This window comes from Bos mutus, chromosome 15, assembly GCF_027580195.1.
Source record: "Bos mutus isolate GX-2022 chromosome 15, NWIPB_WYAK_1.1, whole genome shotgun sequence".
In the NCBI taxonomy this organism is placed as follows: domain Eukaryota; kingdom Metazoa; phylum Chordata; class Mammalia; order Artiodactyla; family Bovidae; genus Bos; species Bos mutus.
This window is the reverse complement of record NC_091631.1, coordinates 3,885,000-3,912,749: the sequence shown is the minus strand read 5'-3', so window position 1 is coordinate 3,912,749 and position 27,750 is coordinate 3,885,000. Positions and strand designations below refer to the sequence as shown.

Sequence of the window (27,750 nt, the reverse complement as noted above, 5' to 3'; positions counted from 1 at the left end):
TGACTCTTTGAGATCCCATGGAGTATAGCCTGCCAGTCCCTTCTGTCCATGAAATTTCCCAGGCAAGAATATTGGAGTGGGTTGCCATTTCATACTCCAGGGGATCTTCTTGACCCAGGATCGAGCTTGTGTCTTCTGCGTCTCCTGCACTGGCTGGCAGATTCTTTACTACTGGGCCACCTGGGAAGCCTAGTCATATATATATATACACACATATATATATAATTTTTCTTATGGTGCACAGTTCTCCTTATAAATTTATGGTAAAATTAATATGTAAATTTCTATTAATGTGGTTGCTAAACTTTTCTATGGTAAATAATATTCTAGTTAATGTAAGTTTTATGTATATGAAAATATAATTTTATAGGGATAGCATTGTTCCTATGATATTTGAATGAATGGTCAGGTAATATATGCATTTAAATGTTGATATTGATAGTTATTGTCAAATTACCATACTTGAGGTTAAGTAGTTACAGTCCTGTCCACTCTATGAGAATTCTTTTGTCCACATCTCAATCATCAGTACCTGATAAATATTTATGACATCTGATTAAAGTTACTCTTATTCTTTAACCACAACCCTTTTGATATAATTGAATTCAATCATCTTTCCACACATTTCATTTGATTTGTATTAATTTTCTGTGAGTTTATATGTATATATTTATATAAACACATTTATATGTATATATTCATTCAAATTTTACCTATTTAATTCAATGGTTACTCTTTTCTATACTGATTTTTATGAGATATTTATATGCTAAGAAATGATTACTTTTACCACTGCATGAGCAATTTGTATTTTCTGCTTGTGTGAAAGTGTCTCAGCTGTGTCCTACTTGTTGTGACCCCAAGGACTGTAACCTGCCATGCTCCTCTGTCCATGGAATTCTCCAGGCCAAAATATTGAGGTGGGTAGCTGTGCCCTTCTCCAGGGGATCTTCCCATCCCAGGGACTGAACCAAGGTCTCCTACATTGCAGGTGGATTCTTTACCGTCTGAGCCACCAGCTGCTAAACAAATAGAATAAAAACACTGAGGACTATGGTACCACTCACTGTTGTGAAAAGCAAAAACCTAAACAACCAAAAATATTTGACAAGTAAATGAATACAATCTGTTCATAAGATGGGTTATCATGCAGCTATTAAAAATTGTGTAGGAGGAGGGGAGGGTTCAGGATGGGGAACACATGTATACCTGTGGTGGATTCATTTTGATATTTGGCAAAACTAATACAATTATGTAAAGTTTAAAAATAAAATAAAATTTAAAAAAATTGTTTTCAAAGAAAATTTGAAGATGTGAGAAAAAGTGCATGATACGTTAGTTCAAAAGGGGTAATTAAAAATACATGCACAATATGTCATCAAATTAGGTTTAAAAATTAGATTTCTTGTTGTTTAGTTGCTAAGTTGTTTCTGACTCTTTTGCTACCCTATGGACTGTAGCCCACCAGGCTTCTCTGTCCATGGGATTTCCCAGACAAGAATCCTGGAGTGGGTTGACATTTCCTTCTCCATTTCCAGGTTCCATGTTTTTAACTTTTTAAACTATGTAGAATGATTTTTGCATGTACTTTTTTTTTTACATTTTATATTCAATTTTTTTCATTTGTGTATCTTGCTTAGAAAGATACATTTTCCCATTCCACTTGTGCCAAATAGTCTTCAATTCTTTTCCAGTGCTTATTTTTTTTAAAACATTTTTATATATTATAGTAAAACTTTTGATTAATCTTGAATTTATTTTGCTATAAGAGTTAAATAGGTATTGAAATTTTAGTGGTTTATCTATATTTTATGGTTTTTAAAAATAGTTGCATAACTATCTTTTTGCCATTAACTTGAAATCCTGAGTTTTGTTTCCTGAAATCCCAGTTTATTTTGACCCAATTCAAGACACTCTTCTGTTTCACTAATCTCTTTTTTCATGTACAGGCTGACACATAACTGCCATAATATGTAACACATTTTGATCTGTGAGGATACTAGCCGTGTCTCATTCCTATTGTCTCTCACAAATATACCTAGGCTTGAGGGTTGCCATGCCCTCCTCCAGGGATCTTCTCAACCCAGTGATGGAACCCAGGTCTCTGGTGTCTTCTGCATTACAGGTGGATTCTTTACCAGCGAACCACCAGAGAAGCCCCAGATACACACTAATATATTTAAAATAGATTATAGCAAGGCCTATTCTATAGCATAAGGAACTCTACTCAATATTTTGTAATAAACTAAATGGGAAAAGAATTTGAAAAAGAGTAGATACATGTATATGTATAGCTCAGTCACTTTGCTGTAGTCATTTTTTTTAGCAATGTAGATAATTGTAGCAATGTAGACATTGCTAACCACTATATCCTAATATGGGCTTTCCGGGTGTCTCTGTGGTAAAGAATCCGCCTGCAAAGCAAGAGCTAATGGAGATGTGGGCTGGATCCCTGGGTCAGGAAGATCTCGTGGAGGAGGGCATGGCACCCCTCTCCAGTATCCTTGCCAGGAAAATCCCATGGACAGAGGATCCTAGTGGGCTGCAGTCCATAGTATCGCAAGAGTCAGACATGACTTAAGACTAAACCACCACATATTTAACATAGATTATGACAAGTCCTACTGTATAGAACAGGGAACTCTACTCAATATTTTGTAATAAACTAAATGGGAAAATTGCTTCCAAATAGGAAAAGGAGTACGTCAGGGCTGTACATTGTCACCCTGCTTATTTAACTTATACGCAGAGTACATCATGAGAAACACTGGGATGGAGGAAGCACAAACTGGAATCAAGATTGCCGGGAGAAATATCAATAACCTCAGATATGCAGATGACACCACCCTTATGGTAGAAAGTAAAGAGGAACTAAAAAGCCTCTTGATGAAAGTGAAAGAGGAGAGTGAAAAAGTTGGCTCAAAGCTCAACATTCAGAAAACGAAGATCATGGCATCCGGTCCCATCACTTCATGGCAAATAGATGGGGAAACAGTGGAAACAGTGTCAGACTTTATTTTTTGGGGCTCCAAAATCACTGCAGATGGTGATTGCAGCCATGAAATTAAAAGACACTTACTCCTTGGAAGGAAAGTTATGACCAACCTAGATAGCATATTCAAAAGCAGAGACATTACTTTGCCAACAAAGGTGGTCATGTATGGATGTGAGAGTTGGACTGTGAAGAAAGCTGAGAGCCAAAGAATTGATGCTTTTGAACTGTGGTGTTGGAAAAGACTCTTGAGAGTCCCTTGGACTGCAAGGAGATCCAACCAGTCCATTCTGAAGGAGATCAGCCCTGAGATTTCTTTGGAAGGAATGATGCTAAAGCTGAAACTCCAGTACATTGGTCACCTCATGCAAAGAGTTGACTCATTGGAAAAGACTCTGATGCTGGGAGGGATTGGGGGCAGGAGGAGAAGGGGTCGACAGGATGAGATGGCTGGATAGCATCACTGACTCGATGGACGTGAGTCTGAGTGAACTGCGGGAGTTGGTGATGGACAGGGAGGCCTGGCGTGCTGCGATTCATGGAGTCGAAAAGAGTTGGACACGACTGAGTGACTGAACTGAACCGAACTGAATCCCTTGTTATGTACCATATCATTGAGGGAAAGAAACTATCGTATTCAACTTGGTAATCAAATGGCCACGACATATTAGACACAAATAGATGTTCTATATACATTCTTCTAATGAATGGTTAAATAAAAATTGTACATTGAACTGTTTTCCTCTTTAAGTGTTTTTTTTTTTTTTCAATTTAAGTGTTTTTTCCCCTTGTCTTTTTATTTTAAATATAAATTTATTTATTTTAATTGGAGTCTAATTACTTTACAATATTGTATTGGTTTTGCCATACAACAACATGAATCTGCCACGGGTGTACATGTGTTCCCCATCCTGAACACCCCTCCCACCTCCCACCCCATACCATCCCTCCCCTTGTCTTTTAGACCAACTGCTTCTAATACCTGAACTCAGCTTCTGTCCAGACTGGATGGAACCAAGGAACAATGTAACTTACTCTGTCCTCCTGAGCCTCACACAGAATCCAAAGCAACAGAAAGTACTTTCTGTTATGTTCTTGTTCTTCTACATTTTGATCCTGGTAGGCAACCTGGTCATTATCATGACTATACCTGTGAGCAAGACCCTGAACTCACTGATGTACTTTTTTGTTGCTAGCTTCTCTTTTATGGATGTCACTTATTCTTCTTGTGTTACCCCTAGAATGATTTCAGACTTGTTCGCAGGGAAAAAAAATCATATCATTTGAATCTTGCATGACCCAACTGTTTACAGAGCACTTTTTTGGTGGATCAGAGATCATCCTTCTGCTGGTGATGGCCCGTGACCGCTATGTGGCCATCTGTGAGCCCTGCATTACTTGGTGATCATGAGGCAGAGGGTGTGTGCTGTGTTGCTAATGGTGTCCTGGGTTGGGGGTTTTCTGCGCTCAGTTATTCAACTTAGCACTGTGTGTGGGCCCCCTTTCTGTGGCCCAAATGTCATTGATCACTTTATGTGTGACATGTTCCCTTTACTGAGACTCGTGTGTACTGACACCTATCTCATTGGCATCTTACTGCTGGCCAATGGAGGGCTGATCTGCACTGTCATGTTTCTGTTCTTGCTCGTCTCCTGTGGAGTCATCCTGCACTCTCTGAAGAACCTGACTCAGGAAGGGAGGCAGAAAGCCCTCCAGACCTGTGGTTCCCACATTACTGTGGTTGTCTGCTTCTTTGTTCCCTCTCTGTTTGTAAATGCAAGACCTGCTAAGACCTTCCCCATTGACAAATCATTGAGTGTGTGCAGGACCCATTAATAGACATTCTAATAAATTCTGAGTTAAGTAAGTCTATGAAGAAGGTCTGTAGAAGGAACATCATAGCTCATTTTAACTAAGTGCTTTAGTTTCTATGAAAGGAGTCATTTGACATCAGGTTCCATTTCCTTTGAATGCAAAAGTCATTTTGTGCTTAGTCCCTCAGTTGTGTCCAACTCTCTGTGACCCCGTGAACTGTAGCCCGCTAAGCTTCTCTGTCCATGGGGATTCTCCAGAGAAGAATACTAGAGTGGGCTTCCCTGTCCTCCTCCAGGAGATCTTCCCAACCCATGGATCAAATCCAGGTCTACGTCATTGCTGGCAGATTCTTTACCATCTGAGCCACCACTGAAGCCATTTTGCAATTTGATTCTTGTTTCTCTTTCTTCAACAAGTTTATGATAATTATAAATAAAGATTACAATTGTACAACTCTGGCATTAATAACAGCTTTCCTCCCTACTAGAATGTAAAGTCTACAATTAACTTGTTCAGCTCTGTACCCAGAATAGTATAATGCCTATATAGCAAAGAATTAATAATATATAATGAAATCATCTTTTTGGGCTCCAAAATCACTACAGATGGTGACTGCAGCCATGAAATTAAAACACACTTACTCCTTGGAAGGAAAGTTATGACCAAACTAGATAGCATATTCAAAAGCAGAGACATTACTTTGCCAACAAAGGTCCGTCTAGTCAAGGCTATGGTTTTTCCAGTAGTCATGTATGGATGTGAGAGTTGGACTGTGAAGAAGGCTGAGCGCTGAAGAATTGATGCTTTTGAACTGTGGTGTTGGAGAAAACTCTTGAGAGTCCCTTGGACTGCAAGGAGATCCAACCAGTCATTCTAAAGGAGATCAGCCCTGGGATTTCTTTGGAAGGAATGATGCTAAAGCTGAAACTCCAGTACTTTGGCCACCTCATGCGAAGAGTTGACTCATTGGAAAAGACTCTGATGCTGGGAGGGATTGGGGGCAGGAGGAGAAGGGGACAACAGAGGATGAGATGGTTGCATGGCATCACTGACTCAATGGACGTGAGTCTGGGTGAACTGTGGGAGTTGGTGATGGACAGGGAGGCCTGGTGTGCTGTGATTCATGGGGTTGCAAGGAGTCAGACACGACTGAGCGACTGAACTGAACTGAACTGAACTGAATGAAATCATGAGAAAGTACACTGATTTTATACCAGTTTATGTGTTCTAAGTCGCTTCAGTCATGTCTGACTCTGTGTGACCCCATGGATTGTAACTTGTCAGGCTCTTCTGCTCATGGGATTCTCCAGTCAAGAATACTGGAGTGGGTTGCCATGCCCTCCTCCGTGGGATCTTCCCAAACCATGGATCTAACTGGCATCTCTTATGTCTCCTGCATTGGCTACTGGGTTCTTTACCACTAGAGCCACCTGGGAAGCCCAACCAATTTATGGATTTATATTTTTTACTCTTTTTCATGAAAAAAAAGTAAATATGATGCTGCAGTTCATGGGGTAACAAAGAGTTGGACATGACTTAGAGACTGAAAGCAACAACATCTCTTTTTCAGGACAGATTCACTTTTATTTAGATTCTTATCATGTAAATGAACCTTTAATTTATACAATTTAAAGTATTTAATTCTATATATATTGCCTTCTTTACTATATTTCAGTTGCATTATACACAAGATTTTTAACTTAATGCTTTTCCTGTTTACAAGAAGTGAAGTAAAACAGATATTAGTAAACAGCAGTAATGGAAACCAGACAATATGGTATGAAGTGTCAAATGAATTTGCTATTTTTTTCTCAGCATTTTCCAGCCCTAATTGTTGGCCTTAAATTTGTTTCTTTTCATCTTGTAATAATCTTTGCAAATGCAAATGTAATTAACATACATGTATTTGTTTCTTTCAATATATATAACACTTGCTTTTACTATTCAATATCTTGAATATGTTTCCATACCAGTCCATATATTTTGTGCATGCATGCTCAGTCACTTATAGTTTCTGACTCTTTGAGATACCATGGACTGTAGACTGCCAGGTCCCTCTGTCCATGACGTTTCCCAGGCAAGAATACTGAAGTGGGTTGCCATTTCCTACTGCCGGTGATCTTCCCAATCCAGGATCAATCTTGTGTCTTCTCGTCTCCTGCATTGGCAGATGGACTCTTTACCACTGTGCCACCTGGGAAGCCCAAGTCCATATCTATCTATCTATCTATATATATCTTATCTTAAAATATATATATCTTAATTTTTCTTATGGTACAAAATTCTTATAAATTTATACAAAATTAATATGCACATTTCTCTTCATGTGGTTGCTAAACTTTTTTATAACAAATAATATTCCAATAAATACATATTTTATATATGTGCAAATATGAATTAATAAGCATAGGATTATTCCTATGATATTTAATCAGGTAATATAGGCATTAAAAATGTTGATTTTTTTTTGTAAAAATGTTGATTTTTGTAGCTATTGCCAAGCTACCATATTTGACGTTGTTTAAATAGTTACAGTCCTGTTCATTCTGTGAGAATTCTTTTGTCCACATCTCAATGACCAGTACCTGATAAGTATTTATGACATCTGATTAAAGTAACTCATACTTTAACCACAACTCTTTTGATATAATTGAATTTGATTATCTTTCCATATGTTTATTTATTTATTTATTTAAAATTTAAATTTATTTATTTTAATTAGAGGCTAAGATTCATGTTGATGTATGGCAAAACTAATAGAATATTGTAAAGTAATTAGCCATGTTTATTTTGATTTGTATTATTTTTGTGTGTATTTATGTGTATATAAATACAAAAATTATATACTTATATTCATTCAACTTTTTCTATTTAACTCAATGGTTAATCTTTTCCATACTGAATTTTATGAGATATTTATATACTAAAGAAAAGATCACTTTTACCACTGCATGTGTAGTGAATATTTTCTGGTTATATGTTTTAAAATTTTTAAACTATGTAGAATGCTTTTTGCATGTAATTGTTTTACATTTGGTATTCAAATTAAAAAAAATTTTTACCTTGCTTAGAAAGATTTTCCCATTCCACTTGTGTCAAATATTCTTAAATTTTTTCAATGTTTAATTTTTTAAAGCATTTTTATATCTTATATTAAAAATTTTGATTCATCTCAAATTTATTTTGGTATAGGAGTTGCAATTTCAATTTTGATTCATCTCAAATTTCAATTTTTAAAGCATTTTTAAATCATATTAAAATTTTTGATTCATCTCAAATTTATTTTGGTATAAGAGTTGCAATTTCAATCAAATTGGGATTGAAATTCTAGTGGTTTCTCAATATTTTATGATTTTTAAAAATAGTTACATGATTATCTTTGGCCATTATTTTGAAATGTTATGCTATGCTAAGTCACTTCAGTCGTGTCCGATTCTGTGCAACCCCATAAATGGCAGCCCACCAGGCTCCCCATCCCTGGGATTCTCCAGGCAAGAACACTGGAGTGGGTTGCCATTTCCTTCTCCAATGCATGAAAGTGAAAAGTGAAAGTGAAATCGCTCAGTCATGTCCCACTCCTAGCGACCCCATGGACTGCAGCCTACCAGGCTCCTCCGTCCATGGGATTTTCCAGGCAAGAGTACTGGAGTGGGGTGCCATTGCCTTAAATAATGATTATTATATCCTGAAATCCCAATGTATTTGGACCCAATTTGACACTCTTCTGTTTCACTAATCTCTTTATTCATGTGCAGGTTGACACATAAATGCCATAATATGTAACATATTTTGATCTGTGAGGAGACTAGCAGTCTCTCATTTCTATTGATTCTCACAAATATGCCTAGACTTACATATTTCTATTTCAAAATTATTAAAAATTAATGATAAATTTAATGTAAATAAAATAAATGATATAGTTTAAAACTAAAGTTAAAATTAAGTTAAATTTAAAAGAGGCTAGTCACAAAAAAATGTTCAGGCAGTTCTTTCAATAAGATTCACCATAGGAAGGTGAAATTAGGAAGAGTTTAAAAAGCTGTTATTTAGGTGCCATAATACGCATCTTCAGTGAACAAGTCACCTATTGTAAGCTTGGGTAGAGTTTAGAGTTCCTGTTTGTGTTTCTTGTAGATCGCTTTCTTATTCCTTGTAGATCGCTATTGTATTTCAGCTATGACACCTAAAATGCTGGCTGACACTGCTGTAAAAACAAAATAAAAACAAAAAGCAAAAAAACCCTTCTCTTTCTGTCAGTTCAGAACTCAAATCTTTGCTGAACATCTTTTGTCTCTGCTGAGATCATTCTGCCCATCGTGATTACAATAAGCACTGTGTGGCCATCTGCAAAACCCTGTGCTGTGAAACCATCGTGAGTGAAAGAGATGTGGCTTCCTCTTTCCAGTAACACGAGCTAGAGGGTTTGTCCTTGGAACCACCCAGATTCTCTTCACGGTGCAGCTGCCTGTCTGTGGTTAGGGTTAGGGTTAGGGTTAGGGTTAGGGTTAGGGACAGTTAATTTGTGACAAATTCTTTATTGAAACTTGTCTGCATGGACGCTCACACGCTTGGTCTCTGTTGCTACCAGCAGTGTGTTCATTTGCCTGTTAAATACTTTCCCTTGAAGGCCTCATGTGTGGTCATCTTGTGCTCCCTAGAGACGTATCTGTTGCAGGGGAGAGGCAAAGTCCTCTCTGCCTGTGTCTCTCACATCACTCTGGTCATCTTAATCTTTGTGTTTGCTTATTTGTGTACCTGTTCCCAAGTCCTGGCTACATTTCATATCATGATAACTTCTTTGCTAAATTTCTTAAGCTTGCATACTCAGTAATTTAGAGGTGAAATTGTTATAAGGAATTTCTGGAATGAGAAAGTGAGTCTATAACAATATACAATGAGTTTTTCTTTAAAATGGAAAAGAGAAAATCAAGTTTATGATTGGGGACAACTGAACACCACTTATCAAAATTATGTTGATTTTGAAATATAGGCACTCAGAGGAAAGATCCAGGCTGAGAATTACTTACCATTATAAAGACTATTTAGATTTCTGCATTGCTCAGCTGTCAGTTGAACTCTAATTTCTATCAGAATTAGTATTCGGGAATTTCCTGCAGTCCAGTGGTTGTGACTACCTGGTTTCATTGACAAAGGTCAGGGTTTCAGTCCCTGGTAAAGGAACTAGGATCCCATAAGCCACATGGCACAACCAGAAACAATAAACAAACAAACAAAACAACAAATAAAATCTAGTTAACAATCAAAAAAGAGAGAAGCCATTAAGATACAGTTCTAGAGATTTTGTTCTTTTGAAATGCAAATATATTTATTTATTTCAAGTCATTACAATGTCTATTTAAGTCATCACTCTTCCATGTAGCATAAATTATTCCCTGTTACTCGGAGGGTAAACTCATTCCAATCAGTGTTTCATCAGTCACTTTGGCATCTCTGTTTGCAGCATGGAATTGAAATACAATCTGTAGTGTGTATTCCCACTGCTTTGTAGGGAGGGAAGTTTCATGTCATAAAATCCTCTCTTTCCCTTGCAAAAGCGGGCAATCTGCACTACTCTGGAGGAGCACAAAAATCCTTGAAATATGTTTGCTAACTTGCATCTAAAATCTGATTTTGAAACTCCAAAATAGTTTGGATTTCGTTTCCTTCTTGCTCCCTGCCTTCTTCTTTTTTTGTCTTTGTTTTCTGATGCATCCTGAGTACTTAGAACAACGCCTAGCCTATGGTGAAACGGAAAGTGTTAGCTCATGTAGGTACTCCATATTTGTTGAATTGATTACAAAAAAATTTAAAGTTGACAAATCCACACTCCTGCTCATGCTCAGTCACGTCTGTCATGTCCGACTCTATGACCCTATGGACTGTAGCCCACAAGGCTCCTCTGTCCATAGGATTTTCCAGGCAAGAATATTAGAGTGAGTTGCCATGCGCTCCTCCAAGGGATCTTCTCAACTCAGTGATGGAACCCACGTCTCCTGTGTCTTCTGCATTGCAGGTGGTTTCTTTACCACTGAGCCACCAGAGATTCCCCAAATACATCTGGTAGCTCAGTCTGTAGAGACTCTACCTACAGTACAGGAGATCCAGGTTCCATCCCTGAGTTGGGAAGATCCTCTGGAGAAGGAAATGGCAAACCACTCCAGTATTCTTGCCTGGGAAATCCCAAGAACAGAGGAGCCTAGTGAGCTGCAGTCCGTGGTATCCCAAGAGTCGGACATGACTTAGCAACTAAATCACCACATATTTGACATAGATTATGACAAGTCCTACTGTATAGCCCAGGGAACTCTACTCAATATTTTGTAATAAACTAAATGGGAAAAGAAATTGAAAAAGAGTGCATACATGTATATGTGTAACTCTCACTTTGCTGTACACCTGAAACTAGCACATTGCCAAACACTGTACTCTAATATGGGCTTCCCCAGTGGCTCTGTGCTAAAGAATCCGCCTGCAGTGCAAGAGCTACAGGAGATGAGGGCTGGATCTCTGGAATGGGAACATCCCATGGAGGAGGGCACGGCACCCCCAGTCCAATATCCTTATCAGGAAAATCCCATGGACAGGAGTCTGGTGGGCAACAGTCCACAGGTTTACAAAGAGTGGGCACGACTGAAACCACCGAGCATGCAAGCATGATTGCTCCAAATTAAAATAAAAATTTAAAAATAACAATTTTCCTTCAGTAGTTTTGTCACTGTATTGACATATTTACCTCTTAAATTACCCAGATGTATCTGAGGCCAATGATATTTGCCTTTACTTTGGGCTATCATGCTATACTCTATGTTCATATCATAAATCAAGTAATGAGGTCACCTTAGTTCATAAATTTACTTTTTAAATTATGGCTGAATACACATAATCAAATTCATAACTTTAATCATTTTAAAGTGGCCATTAAGTTAGTTCTCATTGTTATGCAAATATTACCACTGTCTATATCCAGAACTTTTTCAACTACTCAAATGAAATTCTAAAACCATTAAACAAAATTCTCCATTTTCCATCACTGACCTGCGGGCCACCACCATTCTACTTTTGGTCTATGATTTGATTCTTTGGTGGCTCAGAGGTTAAAGTGTCTGCCTGCAATGTGGGAGATGTGGATTTGATCCCTGGGTCGGGAAGATCCCCTGGAGAAGGGAATGGCAACCCACCCCAGTATTCTTGCCTGGAGAATCCCATGGATGGAGGACCCTGGTGGGCTACAGTCCACGGGGTGGAAAAGAGTCAGACATGACTGAGAGACTTCACTTTCACTTTCATGTGGAATCATACAATATTTGTTTTTTTGTGACTGCCTCTTTTTTCACTCAATGTCATATTATATCCTTTTCCCATAAAATACTCTCGGCAATTGAAAATTATCTGGGACATATACAAAAGTTTATTTCTAGGCTCTTTTTACTCATTAGTCTGTTGTCCATCTTTATCCCGATACTAGTGCTGTGATTACTGTAGCTTTGTAGTATGTTTTAGAATCAGGAATTATGAGACCTCCAACTTTCTCCCTTTTCAAAACTGTTTTGGCAATTTTGAAGTCCTTAATATTCCATATGAATTTTGTCATGAATTTTTTTACTTCTGCAAAAAACATTTTTGGTTTTGATAGGGAGTGTCCTGAATCTTTAGATCTCTTGAAGTAATATTAACATCTAAATACTATTAATATTATAGATCATAAATGTTTTCCCATATATGTGTGTGTTCTACTAATACTTTGAGTAACATTTTGTGATTTTCAGTTTACAAGACTTTTGTCTCATTGGTTAAGTTTGCTCTTAATATTTTGTTCTTCTTGGTGCTTTGTAAGTGAAATTATTTTCTTAATTTCTCCTTGGTTTGATCATGATCATATAAAAATTAAACATCTCTTCATAAACAACTCTCACCAAGTCGGAAATAGAAGGAATGTCAGTTTAGTCCATTTCAGTTGCTCAGTCATGATCCCATGGACTGCAGTATGCCAGATTTCCCTGACCATCACCAACTCCCAGAGCTTACTCAAACTCATGTCCATTGAGTCGGTGATGCCATCCAACCATTTCATCCTCTGTTGTCTCCTTCTCCTCCTACCTTCAATCTTTCCCAGCATCAGGGTCTTCTCCAATGAGTCAGTTCTTCACATTAGGTGGCCAAAATATTGGAGTTTCAGCTTCAACATCAGTCCTTCCAATGAACACCCAGGACTTATCTCCTTTAGGATGGACTGGTTGGATCTCCTTGAAGTCCAAGAGACTCTCAAGAGTCTTCTCCAACACCAGAGTTCAAAAGTATCAATTTTTCAGCACTCAGCTTTCTTTATAGTCCAACACTCACATCCATACATGACTACTGGAAAAACCATAGCTTTGACTAGACGGAATTTGTTGGCAAAGTAATGTCTCTGCTTTTTAATATGCTTTCTAGGTTGGTCATAACTTTTCTTCCAAGGAGTAAGAGCCTTTTAATTTCACGGCTGCGGTCACCATCTGCAGTGATTTTGGAGCCCAAAACCTGAAGTCTTCCACTGTTTCCACTGTTTCCCCATCTATTTGCCGTGAAGTGATGGGATCAGATACTTAGTTTTCTGAATGTTGAGCTTTAAGCCAACTTTTTCACTCTCCTCTTTCACTTTCATCAAGAGGCTCCTTAGTTCTTCTTCTCTTTCTGCAATAAGAGTAGTGTAATCTGTGTATCTGAGGTTTTTTATATTTCCACTGGCAATCTTGATTCCAGCTTGTGCTTCATCCAGCCCAGCGTTTCTTATGATGTACTCTGCATATAAGTTAACTAAGCAGAGTGACAATATACAGCCTTGATGTACTCCTATCCCTTTTTGGAACCAGTCTGTTGTTCCATGTCCAGTTCTAACTGTTGATTCCTGACCTGCATACAGATTTCTCAAGAGGCAGGTCAGATGCTCTTGTATTCCCATCTCTTTCAGAATTTTCCCCAGTTTATTGTGATCCACACAGTCAAAGGCTTTGGCATAGTCGATAAGACAGAAATAGATGTTTTTCTGAAACTCTCTTGCTTTTTTGATGATCCAGCAAATGTTGACAATTTGATCTCTGGTTCGTCTACCCTTTCAAAAACCGGCTTGAACATCTGAAAGTTCACAGTTCACGTATTGTTAAAGCCTGGCTTGGAGAATTTTGAGCATTAGTTTACTAGCGTGTGAGATGAGTGCAATTGTGTCTTTTTTGCATAGTTCTTCTGTGTATTCTTGCCACCTCTTCTTAATATCTTCTGCTTCTCTTAGGTCCATACCATTTCTGTCCTTTATCGAGCTCATCTTCGCATGAAATGTTCCCTTGGTATCTCTAATTTTCTTGAAGAGATCTCTAGTCTTTCCCATTCTATTGTTTTCCTCTATTTATTTGCACTGATCACTGAGGAAGGCTTTAGTATCTCTCCTTGCTATTCTTTGGAACTCTGCATTGAGATGGGTATATTGTTCCTTTTCTCCTTTGCCTTTTGTTTCACTTCTTTTCACAGCTATTCGTAAGGCCTCCTCAGACAGCCATTTTGCTTTTTTGCATTTCTTTTTCTTGTGGATGATCCTTATCACTGTCTCCTGTGTGATGCCACCAGAAGGAATGTACCACGACATAGTAAGTCCACATGTGACAGATCCATCGTTAACATCTTCCTCAACATTAAAGCTTTAAAACTTCCACATTAAAATCTTGAAGAAGACAAATGGTCACAGTCTCACAAGTCCTTTCTAACATAGTACTGACATGGAAATTTTAGATTTTCCTAAGTATAGCTTCTGTTTTCTGAACTGAGATAATTTTGTTATTAATTTTTATTTAGTTTTGCTTTCTGTAACAGTGCTTCTAACGGTAGCCATTTCCTTTCCTTTTAATCTCAGTTTAAGCATCACTTTTTAAGAAAGACTGTCTCTGATTACATTACTCATAGTAGAATTCTTCCTCTTATTTTCTATGCAGTACTTTTATATTACCAGTATTTCTTATATTACAAACCATGAATACAACTATAATTCATGTCTCTTTCTTTGTCTAACTTTATTATGAGAAAATAAATAAAGGAATGCAGGAAAAAGAAACTTTTACTGATTTTAGCCCATTTTCATTAATTGCTGTGTCCTCTCTTATAGTACAGTTGCTGGCATTACAGAGGTGCCCTACTTTTTAAAAAAATTACTAATTGTTGAAATTATTAGCTTTATATCTACAATTTTAATATATTTGTGTCTTTTGATATAATTTTCACATTTGTAATCAAATTTTATGGTGATTAAATTGAGTATTAAACAAAAGTAAAGAAAATCTTGCTATTGCGGGTGGGGAAATACACAACAAGTAAGCTCACTGAAGCAAAATGACTGGGTTGATATTTTATTTTTGATTGGTAGCCATCTGATAGAGATCTTAAGCATTGTTTTTTTCCCCATGTTGCACTTTTCTGACATGAATTATGTGATTTGGCCTATTAATATCTTTACATATAGATGTTCTTTAAAAACTTTGTGGAAAATCCCACTAATTAATTAAGCAAGAATCAGTCTTGGACACATTCCAAATCTAAGATTCAATAATAATTGCAACTGGAAGGGATGGAATGTTTCACGGTCATCATTCTTAAGTCGAAGAAAAGGCTATCCACTTAGTAACTGGCATCAATTCTTCAGGAGGTCTTTTCTTAGATTTAAAAAAATACAATCTGGCCATGTCAATGTGACAGAGTGAGAAGGGCTAAACAATCAAATGCTATTTTTCTTTTTAATGTTATTAGGAAAGAGGTTACTTATGAAAAATTTCCCTAGGAAATGACTAGTTGCTATCTTCCTATGTTTATATAGGATTTGTTGGCCATTCTGATAAATTTCCTAATGTGATACACCTTTGTTTTTCTGTGTACTCATGGAATTCTTTTCAAACAATCTACACTGCATATAAAAATGACCCTCTGAATAAGGAGAAGAATCCATTTAGAAAATGAACAGTCAAATGACATAGTTTTATCCTCAAGTATAAAGACATCCTTTGCCCTCTACTGTCATACTGGATGAAAGAATTCCAGGGCTTACATTGAGTTAAAACTCATTCTTCAGATTGTGAACAAGCCTCCACAAGGTAAGACTAATGGAAAATACTGGGAGACAGCTTATCAATTGAGTGACAATTTATTATGAAATAAATTAACTTACTTTGAAATACATGAAACTTAGATTCAATTGCAGGTATAGCACTTAAAAATGTGTGACTTTGGGAAAATGAAATAAATGTTCTGAGCCTTAGTGTTTTCAGTTATGATGCAGGGATTGTAGTCTATGTTACTATAAATATTAAATGTGATATGTTAAACTATAACTGCATAATTGGGATATACTGCAACACTTTTGAGCAGCAGAGTGATATCAGCAGAAAAAGACTGAAAAGGACAATTTGGACTGCTTCAGGAGAACCAATTTTTGGAGGCCAGAATAAACATGGAGAGACTTGGTAGCAGGCTATCACAGTGGACCAGGAATAATAACAATAAAAAAAAGTATAGCAGAAAAAAATAGAAGGGATTGCAATTTGTGATATATTTTGAAAGGAGTCAATAGGATTTGTTTAATTTTTATGACAGTGAAAAATAAGTGAAGAGAACTGAAATTTTTTATCTGAGCAATAACATGGAAAATTATACCATTTAGCAAGATAAATAGGTAATAATTCTTCAAATTTTATATAGAAATGCCTACATTTATTGTGGAGAATAAAAAAGTTTGTATTATAAATATTAGTTCAGTTCAGTTCAGTTGCTCAGTCGTGTCTGACTCTTTGCGACCCCATGAACCTCAGCATGCCAGGCTTCCCTGTCCATCACCAACTCCCAGAGTTTACAAATATTAAATTGGATTAAATTGGATGTCCATAATTAGAGATATATAATTTGAAACTTAGGTGAAACACAGGGTCTGGAGGCACAAAATTAGGCTGTTGCAGTGTTTATTGGTCAGGAAAAGGGAAATATCCACTTAAAGACCTGAGAAGTATCAGTGAGATCTGGGACAATTCAGGACAGAAACCTTCTTTTCATGATTTGATCTACTCACATTGATTATGTTAATTACCTTAAGTGAGTCTCTCTTTTACACTTTGTGACTTCACTGAAGTCCATTCCTGTCCTCTCTTGCTAATTCACTTAAAAAAAAACTCAGCTAAAGCATTAATTCTTCTGGAAATTCTTCTCTGATTCTAATTTTGATTGATATATCCTTGTACCGTGACTCTTAACTTCTGTGAATATCCTTATAACTTAATACAGGGTCGGAATTATCTGATCCCTAGTCATGCATTATATCATGAGGGCAAGCAACTCTACATTATTCAACTTGGCAATTAAAATATCAACAACACATTGGATATGGAAAGATTGTCCACACACATTCTTTTAATTGTATTTATAACAAAGGATGAAAATTATAATGCATTTAAAAATTTCCCCTTGTTTTGTAGGCACACCGTTTCTAACATGTGAACACAGCACCTATACAGATTAGATGGAACCAAGGAACAATGTAACTTATTTCATCCTCTTGGGCCTCACACAGAATCCAAAGGAGCAGAAAGTCCTTTTTGTTATGTTCTTGTTCTTCTACGTTTTGACTGTAGTGGGCAACCTGCTTATTGTTGTGACTGTAGCTGTCAGTAAGACACTGAACTCACCAATGTACTTTTTTCTTGCTAGTTTATCATTTATAGATCTAGTTTATTCCTCTTCTGCTTCCCCCAGATTGATTTCAGACTTGTTCTCTGGGGAAAATACCATATCTTTTGAATCCTGTATGACCCAGCTGTTTACAGAGCACTTTTTTGGTGGATCTGAGATATCCCTTCTGCTGGTGATGGCCTATGACCGCTATGTGGCCATCTGTAAGCCCTTGCATTATCTGATTGTCATGAGGAAAAGGGTGTGTGTTGTGCTGCTGCTGGTGTCCTGTGTTGCAGGTTTTCTGCACTCAATTGTTCAAGTTGGCACTGTTTATGGGCTCCCATTCTGTGGTCCCAATATCATTGATCACTTTATGTGTGACATGTTCCCCTTATTGAAACTCGTCTGTACTGACACCTTTGTCATTGGCATTTTAGAGGTGGCCAATGGAGGACTGATGTGCACTCTTTTGTTTCTGCTCTTGCTCGTCTCCTATGGAGTCATCCTGCACTCTCTGAAGAACCTGAGTCAGGAAGGGAGGTGGAAAGCCCTCCAGACTTGTGGTTCTCACATCACTGTGGTTGTCTGCTTCTTTGTTCCCTGCATTTTCATGTATGCAAGACCTGCTAAGACCTTCCCCATTGACAAATCATTGAGCGTGTTTTATACAGTCATAAGCCCCATGCTGAACCCATTGATTTATAGTCTAAGAAGTTCTGAGATCATGAATGCTACAAAGAAGCTCTGGACCAAAAAAGTGAGGTCAAGTAGCAAATAAGTGCCTTATGCATTACAGAGAAAGTAGTTTAACACTAGGAATTTACTTCAATATCATTCTATTGCTTTGATGAAAACTTTTCTTTTCTCTGAAGAATTTATCATGAGTTTTTATTGAAGAATACAATATTTGTTTATGTTATTAATAGCAGGTTCCCTCCTTGAATGTAAGCATTAATGTCTAGTTTATCACTGCAACTGGAAAGTTGAAATTTATTTAAAAGAGAGTCAGTAAGTCATATGTAATTTGTTGGTCAGAATTACAAAAATAATTAACTAACATGCATTACTTATATTACTTTCTCATTTTTTGTAACCAGATTCTTACCTTTTATCCTCACTTTTTATTGTACTAATTAAAATATTTTATACTATATATGCTATCCTCTTCATTCACTTTTATTTGCTTACATATGAACATTTAGTGTAACATTTTCCATTTTATAAGAAATTGAAAGTATGATGTATAATAGTAAATGTTAAAAAATAGAATCCCTACAGAAATAGAATCATGTAAAATGTGCCTCCTGTCCAACCAATATCAGAATTCCCCAGTTTTCCCAGATGCAGTCACTATACTGTTTCTAAGATTATTCAAATAATGCTTTTTGCAAAGAGAAGCATATTTTCATGTGTGTTTGCCCATATGTATGTGTGTATAAATTCTGCATTTTGCAACTCAGTTTTCTGAAGATCTTTCCATACAGTCTTTACAGATCTAACTCATTCTAATTTTCTCATACTGCTCAGCTCCTTTAAAAGTCTCTAAAATTTAGGTATCCAGTTTTCTTCAAGTTTGTTCTCTTTTTCTACAATAAATAATTCTGCAAAGAAGTCTTTTAAAATTTTTCTAAGCATGAGTTTCTAGGATTGGAATTGTTGAGTTAAGTGGTATATGTATTAAAATGTCAATATTCACAGTTATTCCAAAAATGCCATTATGAGCTTGAACAAACTATTCTCCTCACTTCAGAAAATACATTTGACAGCATGCTGAACTACTAGTGCTTGATAAACATTTATGGTATATGAAAATGTGATTAAACAAATTGTTTCATTTGTATACTTTAATTGCTATTCAATAAACATAATTGAATTTGAGTATCATCCATGTTTAAGTGATTTGCAGTCCTTTTTCATGAATTGTCTCTTAATGAATTTTTGTATTTGATTGCCAACACTTTTCCATACTGATTTTAATGATTGAATGACACACTAATTATCCCTATTACTCTGTGTTTGGATTATCATTTTTCCTACTTGTGATTTCTTTTAAATTTTTTTTTAATACAGTGAAGAATATTTTTGGGCATGTACAAATATTTATAATTTACATAATTAATTCTATCAATATTTTTTACCTCTATATCTTAAATTTGTCTAACTCAATGTTGTCAAAATATTCTTAACATTTTCAACATTCAATTTTTTGTCTTTACATTTTATGCTTACACTTTCCTTTGATATAAGGAGGTAAGCAGGGATTATATTTTAATTATTTTTCTAGATTGTTATTATTATAGATGCATAATTATTTTTCCCCATGGCTTTGATATCTTAACTTTGTATTCCAAAATATGGCATGTGTTTGCATCAAATTCATTCCTCCACTAGCTTCCACTGATGTTTTTATTCATGTGCTATTTAACACACAATGTAAGTGTGTACATTTGATTTAGAATATACTTTACTATCTGAAAAGCCTAGGATTCCTTCATTGATAATTTTTTTATCAGAAGTATGTCTATTTTTGCATATTTGCATTTTAAAATTAAGTTTCAATAAGCTAGTCTGGTAAAAACTACATTGAGTTAGTATTTTGAGTAATATTTGATTGAGAAAGCATTTGTATCTTCAGAGAATTGAGAATTCCTATCCACAAACTAAATGGTATCAGATCCATCAGAGAAAGGTTGGAATGAATATTTATGCCACCTATTTGTGGTCATATTGCATACATCTTATTCAAGAATTCAGTTCAGTTCAGTCTCTCAGTTGTGTCCGACTCTTTGTGACCCCATGAATTGCAGCATGCCAGGCCTCCCTGTACATCACTATCTCCCAGAGTTCACTCAAACTCACGTCCATCGAGTCAGTGATGCCATCCAGCCATCTCATTCTCTGTCGTCCTCTTTTCCTCCTGCCCCCAATCCCACCCAGCATCAGAGTCTTTTCCAATGAGTCAGCTCTTCGCATGAGGTGGCCAAAGTACTGGAGTTTGAGCTTTAGCATCATTCCCTCCAAAGAACACCCAGGGCTGATCTCCTTTAGAATGGACTGGTTGGATCTCCTTGCAGTCCAAGGGACTCTCAAGAGTCTTCTCCAACACCACAGTTCAAAAGCATCAATTCTTCAGTGCTCAGCTTTGTTCACAGTCCAACTCTCACATCCATACATGACCACTGGAAAAACCATAGCCTTGACTAGATGGACCTTTGTTGGCAAAGTAATGTCTCCGCTTTTCAGTATGCTGTCTAGGTTGGTCATAACTTTCCTTCAAGAATATGTGAATTCAAAAATCTCTGGGTTTGAAAAATACTTGCATCTGGTAATTGGATGAAGGAACATGATTTTCCTGAGTTGAAATCTGGTTGTTCAGTTCAGGCCCCTGTTCACCAGACCTAGATTTTTTTTTTTTTTAATCATTATCATTGTCACCTTAGTCTGCATGTGTTGCCATAACAAAATACTACAGACTGCAGAGCTTAGACAACAGACATTTATTTTCCCATAGTTCTTCAGGCTGATATCCAAGGTCAAGGTGATTGCTAGGTTTGGTTTCTGGTGAATCCTCTCTTCCTACCTTGCATTGGGCACTTTCTCACTCTGTCTTTGGATGGCCTTTCTTCTGTGCACTTGTGCAAGAGAAAGCTCTTTGTCCCTTCTACTTTTTATAAGGATGCCAGTTCTATCAGATTAGGACCCACCTTTATGATCTCAAGGAGTAAGAGCTATTTCAATCCCCATTTCCAGGTTTCCAAGCGTCGGTACAAGATGTAGGAGTGAATAAAATTTTTAGATGACTTCAGTCTGACAATTTCTAACTGCAAAAATGAGAGAGGTGGAGACAGAAGTATTCAGCTCAATGGATCAAATTCTTGACTCACTGAAATACTCTAATATAATAGACTGAATATTGGTGCTTTATTATTTTTTATTTATTTTGATTGGAGGCTAATTACTTTACAATACTGTAGTGGTTTTTGCCATACATTGACATGAGCCAGCCATGGGTTTACATGTGTTCCCCATCCTGAATCCCCCTCCTACATCCCTCCCCGTCCCATCCCTCAGGGTCATCCCAGTGCACCAGCCCTGAGCACCCTGTCTCATGCATTGAACCTGGACTGGCGATCTGTTTCACATATGATAATATACATGTTTCAATGCTATTTTCTCAAATCTTCCCACTCTCGCCTTCTCCCACAGAGTCCAAAAGTCTGTTCTATACATTTGTGTCTTTTTTAGTGTCTCGCATATACGGTCATTGTTACCATCTTTCTAAATTCCATATATATGCATTAGTGTACTGTATTGGTGTTTTTCTTTCTGGCTTACTTCACTCTGTATAATAGGCTCCAGTTTCATCCACCTCATTAGAACTGATTCAAATGTATTCTTTTTAATTGATGAGTAATATTCCATTGTGTATATGTAACACAGCTTTCTTATCCATTTGTCTGCCAATGGACATCTAGGTTGCTTCCATGTCCTGGCTATTGTAAACAGTGCTGCGATGAACATTGGGGTACACATGTCTCTTTCAGTTCTGGTTTTTTCAGTGTGTATGCCCAGCATTGGGATTGCTGGGTCATATGGCAGTTCTATTTAGAGTTTTTTTTAAGGAATCTCCACAATGTTCTCCATAGTGGCTGTACTAATTTACATTCCCACCAACAGTGTAAGAGGGTTCCCTTTTTTCCACACTGTCTCCAGCATTTATTGTTTGTAGATTTTTGGATAGCAGCCATTCGGACTGGCGTGAGATGGTACCTCATTGTGGTTTTGATTTGCATTTCTCTGATAATGAGTGGTGTTGAGCATCTTTTCATGTGTTTGTTAGCCATCTGTGGTCATGTATGGATGTTAGAGTTGGACTATAAAGAAAGCTAAGCACTGAAGAATTGATGCTTTTGAACTGTGGTGTTGGATAAGACTCTTGAGAGTGCCTTGGACTGCAAGGAGATCCAACCAGTCTACCCTAAAACAGACCAGTCCTGGGTGTTCATTGGAAAGACTGATGTTGAAGCTGAAACTCCAATATTTTGGCCACCTGATGCAAAAAGCTGACTCATTTGAAAGGACCCTGATGCTAGGAAAGATTGAGGGAAGGAGGAGAAGGGGGCAACAGAGGATGAGATGGTTGGATGGCATCACCGACTCAATGGACATGGGTTTGGGTGGACTCCTGGAACTGGTGGTGGACAGGGAGGCCTGGCGTGCTGCAGTTCATGGGTTGCAAAGAGTTGGACATGACTGAATGACTGAACTAGCCATCTTCTTTGGAGAAATGTCTGTTTACTTCTTTGGCCCATTTTTTGACTGGGTCATTTATTTTTCTGGAATTGAGCTTCAGGAGTTGCTTGTATATTTTTGAGATTAATTCTTTGTCAGTTGCTTCATTTGCCATTATTTTCTCCCATTCTGAAGGCTGTCTTTTCACTTTGCTTATAGTTTCCTTCGTTGTGAAAAAGCTTTTAAGTTTAATTAGGTCCCACAGTGTCAGACTTTAACTTTTTTTTGGTTCAAAAATCACTGCAGATGGTGATTGCAGCCATGAAATTGAAAGACACTTACTCCTTGGAAGGAAAGTTATGACCAACCTAGATAGTATATTGAAAAGCAGAGATATTACTTTACCAACAAAGGACCATCTAGTCAAGGCTATGGTTTTTCAAGTGGTCATGTATGGATGTGAAATTTGGACTGTGAAGAAAGTTGAGTCCTGAAGAATTGATGCTTTTGAACTGTGGTGTTGGAGAAGACTCTTGAGAGTCCCTTGGACTGCAAGGAGATCCAACCAGTCCATCCTAAAAGAGACCAGTCCTGGGTGTTCATTGGAAGGACTGATGCTGAGGCTGAAACTCTAATACTTTGGCCACCTGATGCAAAGAGTTGACTCATTGGTAAAGACCCGGATGCTGGGGGGGGATTGGGGGCAGGAGGAGAAGGGGACGACAGAGGATGAGATGGCTGGATGGCATCACTGACTCGATGCACATGAGTTTGAGTGAACTCCGGGAGTTGGTGATGGATAGGGAGGCCTGGCGTGCTGTGATTCATGGGGTCGCAAAGAGTTGGACATGACTGAGCGACTGAAATGAGCTGAACTGAGGTCCCGTTTGTTTATTTTTGCTTTTATTTCTGTTACTCTGGGAGGTGGGTCATAGAGGATCCTGCTGTGATCTATGTCAGAGAGTGTTTTGCCTACATTTTCCTCTAGGAGTTTTATAGTTTCTGGCCTTACGTTTAGATCCTTAATCCATTAAAAAAAAATATGGAACGCTTCATGAATTTGTGTGTCATCCTTGCGCAGGGGCCATACTAATCTTCTCTCTATCATTCCAATTTTTGTGTATGTGCTGCCGAAGAGAGCACTATTGGTGATTTAAATAGTGAATTTTTTTCAGATATCACAATAGTACCTGAAACACTGTAGTAATTTGAACACTATGGTACTGGCTTATGGATATGTATACTGATTGAACAAAAGAGAAAGCTAAGAAATACAATAGTAAATATACAGATTTTTGTATCTGCAAATAATGCTGTTGCAGGGTATTGAGAGACAGAATTGTTATTCAATATATGTACCGGGAAAATCTCTTTATCTTTTTTTTATTAAAAAAAATCATGATTTAAAAATTTATTAATTTATTTTTTGCCTGTGCCACAAGGCACATGGGGTTTTAGTTCCTCACCCTGGGGTCGAACCTGCACCCCTGCATTGGAAGCACAGAGTCTTAACCACTAAACTGCCAGGGAAGTCCCTATTTATCCTTATGATAGGACAGTGTATTTTCATGTTACACTATACTTTAAAGAGTATAGTCCATGTGGGTTATATATGTAAATGTGAAATAAATAACTTTAAATGTTTAAAGATAATTATCTTTATAAACTTGAGGCTGGGAAGGACTTTGAGAAGTACATGCAGAGAACTTTCATCCTGAATCTAGTTTCCATATCCCTACATGATAGAACAGGTGCTTAATCCTTGATCCCAACCATGTTCACTGCAGTATCCAGGTGTGAGCTCCCCTATTTTCATAATTTGGAAGTGTGTAATACAGTGAATTTCAGACACTTTTGTTGAGCATGATGGCTACTCCATTTCTTCTAGGGACTCCTGCCCACAGTAGTAGATATAATGGTCATCTGAGTTAAATTCACCCAACCAGAACAATTTTAGTTCGCTGATTCCTAGAATGTCGACGTTCACTCTTGCCATCTTTTGATCACTTCCAATTTCCCTTGATTCATGGACCTAACATTCCAGGTTCCTATGCAATATTGCTTTTTACAGTATCGGACCTTGCTTCTAGCACCAGTCACACCCAGAACTGGGTATTGTTTTTGCTTTGATTCCATCCCCTCATTCTTTCTGGAGTTATTTCTCCACTGATCTCCAGTAGCATATTGGGCACCTACTGACCTGGGGAGTTCCCCTTTCAGTATCCTATCATTTTGCCTTTTCATACTGTGCATGGGGTTCTCAAGGCAAGAATGCTGAAGTGGTTTGCCATTCCCTTCTCCAGTGGACCACATTCTGTCAGACCTCTCCACCATGACCGCCTGTCTTGGGTGGCCCCACACAGCATAGCTTAGTTTCACTGAGTTAGACAAGGCTCTGGTCTATGTGATCAGATTGGCTGGTTTTCTGTGATTACAGTTTCTGTGTGTCTGCCTTCTGATGCCCTCTCACAACACCTACCATCTCACTTGGGTTTCTCTTACCTTGGATGTGGGGTATCTCTTCGTGGCTGCTCCAACAAAGTGCAGCCACTGCTCCTTACCTTGAATGACGTCGCCCCTCCTGACCTTGAACGTGGAGTAGCTTCTCTTGGCCCACCTGCGCCCTTGCAGCCACTGCTCCTTGAACGTGGGGTTTGCAGTACTTGGATGCAATCTCAAAAACGACAGAATGATCTCTGTTCGTTTCCAAGGCAAACCATTCAATATCACAGTGATCCAAGGCTATGCCCCAACCAGTCATGCTGAAGAAGCTGAAGTTGAATGGTTCTATGAAGACCTACAAGACCTTTTAGAACTAACACCCCAAAAATATGTCCTTGTCATTATAGGGGACTGGAATGCAAAAGTACGAAGTCAAGAAACACCTGGAGTAACAGGCAAATTTGGCCTTGGAGTACAGAATTAAGCAGGGCAAAGGCTAATAGAGTTTCACCAAGAGAACACACTGGTCATAGCAAACACCCTCTTCCAACAACAAAGAGAAGACTCTACACATGGACATCACCAGATGGTCAAAACCGAAATCAGGCTGATTATATTCTTTGCAGCCAAAGATGGAGAAGCTCTATACAGTCAGCAAAAACAAGACTGGGAGCTGACTGTGGCTCAGATCATGAACTCTTTATTGCCAAATTCAGACTTAAATTGAAGAAAGTAGGGAAATCCACCAGACCATTCAGGTATGACCTAAATCAAATTCCTTATGATTATACAGTGGAAGTGAGAAATAGATTTAAGGGACTAGATCTGATAGACAGAGTACCTGATGAACTGTGGGTGGAGGTTTGTGACATTGTACAGGAGACAGGGATCAAGACCATCTCCATGGAACATACTGCAAAAAAGCAAAATGGCTGTCTGGGGAGGCCTTACAAATAGCTGTGAAAAGAAGAGAAGTGAAAAGCAAAGGAGAAAAGGAAAGATATAAGCATCTGAATGCAGAGTTCCAAAGAATAGCAAGGAGAATTAAGAAAGCCTTCATCAGTGATCAATGCAAAGAAAAAGAGGAAAACAACAGAATGGGAAAGACTAGAGATCTCTTCAAGAAAATTAGAGATACCAAGGGAACATTTCATGCAAATTTGGGCTCGATAAAGGACAGAAATGGTATGGACCTAACAGAAGCAGAAGATATTAAGAAGAGGTGGCAAGAATACATAGAAGAACTGTACAAAAGAGATCTTCATGACCCAGATAATCATGATGGTGTGATCACTGACCTAGATCTAGACATCCTGGAATATGAAGTCAAGTGGGCCTTAGAAAGCATCATTACAAACAAAGCTAGTGGAGGTGATGGAATTCCAGTTGAGCTATTGCAAATCCTGAAAGATGATGCTGTGAAAGTGTTGCGCTCAATATGCCAGCAAATTTGGAAAACTCAGCAGTGGCCACAGGACTGGAAAAGGTCAGTTTTCATGCCAATCCCAAAGAAAGACAATGCCAAAGAATACTCAAGCTACCACACAATTGCACTCAGAGGAAGTAAAAGCTTTTCTCTTTCTTGATGAAAGTGAAAGAGGAGAATGAGAAAGTTGGCTTAAAGCTCAACATTCAGAAAATGAAGATCATGGCATCTGGTCCCATCACTTCATGGCAAGTAGATGGGAAAACAGTGGAAACAGTGTCACACTTTATTTTTTTGGGCTTCAAAATCACTGCAGATGGTGATTGTAGCCATGAAATTAAAGATGCTTACTCCTTAGAAGGAAAGTTATGATCAACCTAACTTCTGCTGCTGCTAAGTCGCTTCAGTCGTGTCTGACTCTGTGCCACCCCATAGACGGCAGCCCGCCAGGCTCCCCCATCCCTGGGATTCTCCAGGCAAGAACCCTGGGGTGGGTTGCCATTTCCTTCTCCAATGCATGAAAGTGAAAAAATAAAATGAAGTCCCTCAGTCGTGTCTGACTCCTAGCGACTCCATGGACTGCAGCCCACCAGGCCCCTCCGTCCATGGGATTTTCCAGGCAAGAGTACTGGAGTGGGTTGCCATTGCCTTCTCCCATGACCAACCTAGATAGCATATTAAAAAGCAGAGATATTACTTTGCCAACAAAAGTCCATCTAGTCAAGCCTATGGTTTTTCCAGTAGTCATGTACGAATGTGAGAGTTGGACTATAAAGAAAGCTAAGTGCTGAAGAATTGATGCTTTTGAACTGTGGTTCAAAAGAGAAGACTCTTGAGAAGTCCCTTGGACTGCAAGGAGATCCAATCAGTCTATCCTAAAGGAGACCAGTCCTGGGTGTTCATTGGAAGGACTGATGCTGAGGCTGAAACTCCAATACTTTGGCCACCTCATGAGAAGAGTAGACTCACTGGGAAAGACCCTGATGCTGGGAGGGACTGGGGGCAGAAGGATAAGGGGACCACAGAGGATGAGATGGCTGGATGGCATCACCGACTCGATGCACATGAGTTTGGGTGAACTCCGGGTGTTGGTGATGGACAGGGAGGCCTGGCATGCTGCGATTCATGGGATCGCAGAGAGTCAGACACGACTGAGCAACTGAACTGA

General features: G+C 38.0%; 1 protein-coding gene, 1 non-coding gene and 1 pseudogene across 2 annotated transcripts; 2 read left to right on the top strand and 1 right to left on the bottom strand.

Annotated features, from left to right (window-relative positions):
- The first annotated feature begins 4,132 nt into the window (after positions 1–4,132).
- Positions 4,133–4,828, top strand: LOC102282372 (olfactory receptor 4A47-like; annotated as a pseudogene).
- A 12,502-nt stretch (positions 4,829–17,330) lies between these two features.
- On the top strand, positions 17,331–18,260 carry LOC102281555 (olfactory receptor 4A47-like). Its single transcript, XM_070383142.1, has one exon. It carries the CDS (start codon positions 17,331–17,333, stop codon positions 18,258–18,260), a length of 930 nt encoding a protein of 309 aa, XP_070239243.1.
- A 5,490-nt stretch (positions 18,261–23,750) lies between these two features.
- Positions 23,751–23,857, bottom strand: LOC138991041 (U6 spliceosomal RNA). The gene has a single exon (XR_011467089.1). It is a non-coding gene; the product is annotated as a U6 spliceosomal RNA (small nuclear RNA).
- Between the last annotated feature and the right edge of the window lie 3,893 nt (positions 23,858–27,750).

Coding starts and splice junctions, on each gene's coding strand:
- LOC102281555 (XM_070383142.1), top strand. CDS start 17,331: ATGGAACCAAGGAACAATGTAACTTATTTCATCCTCTTGGGCCTCACA.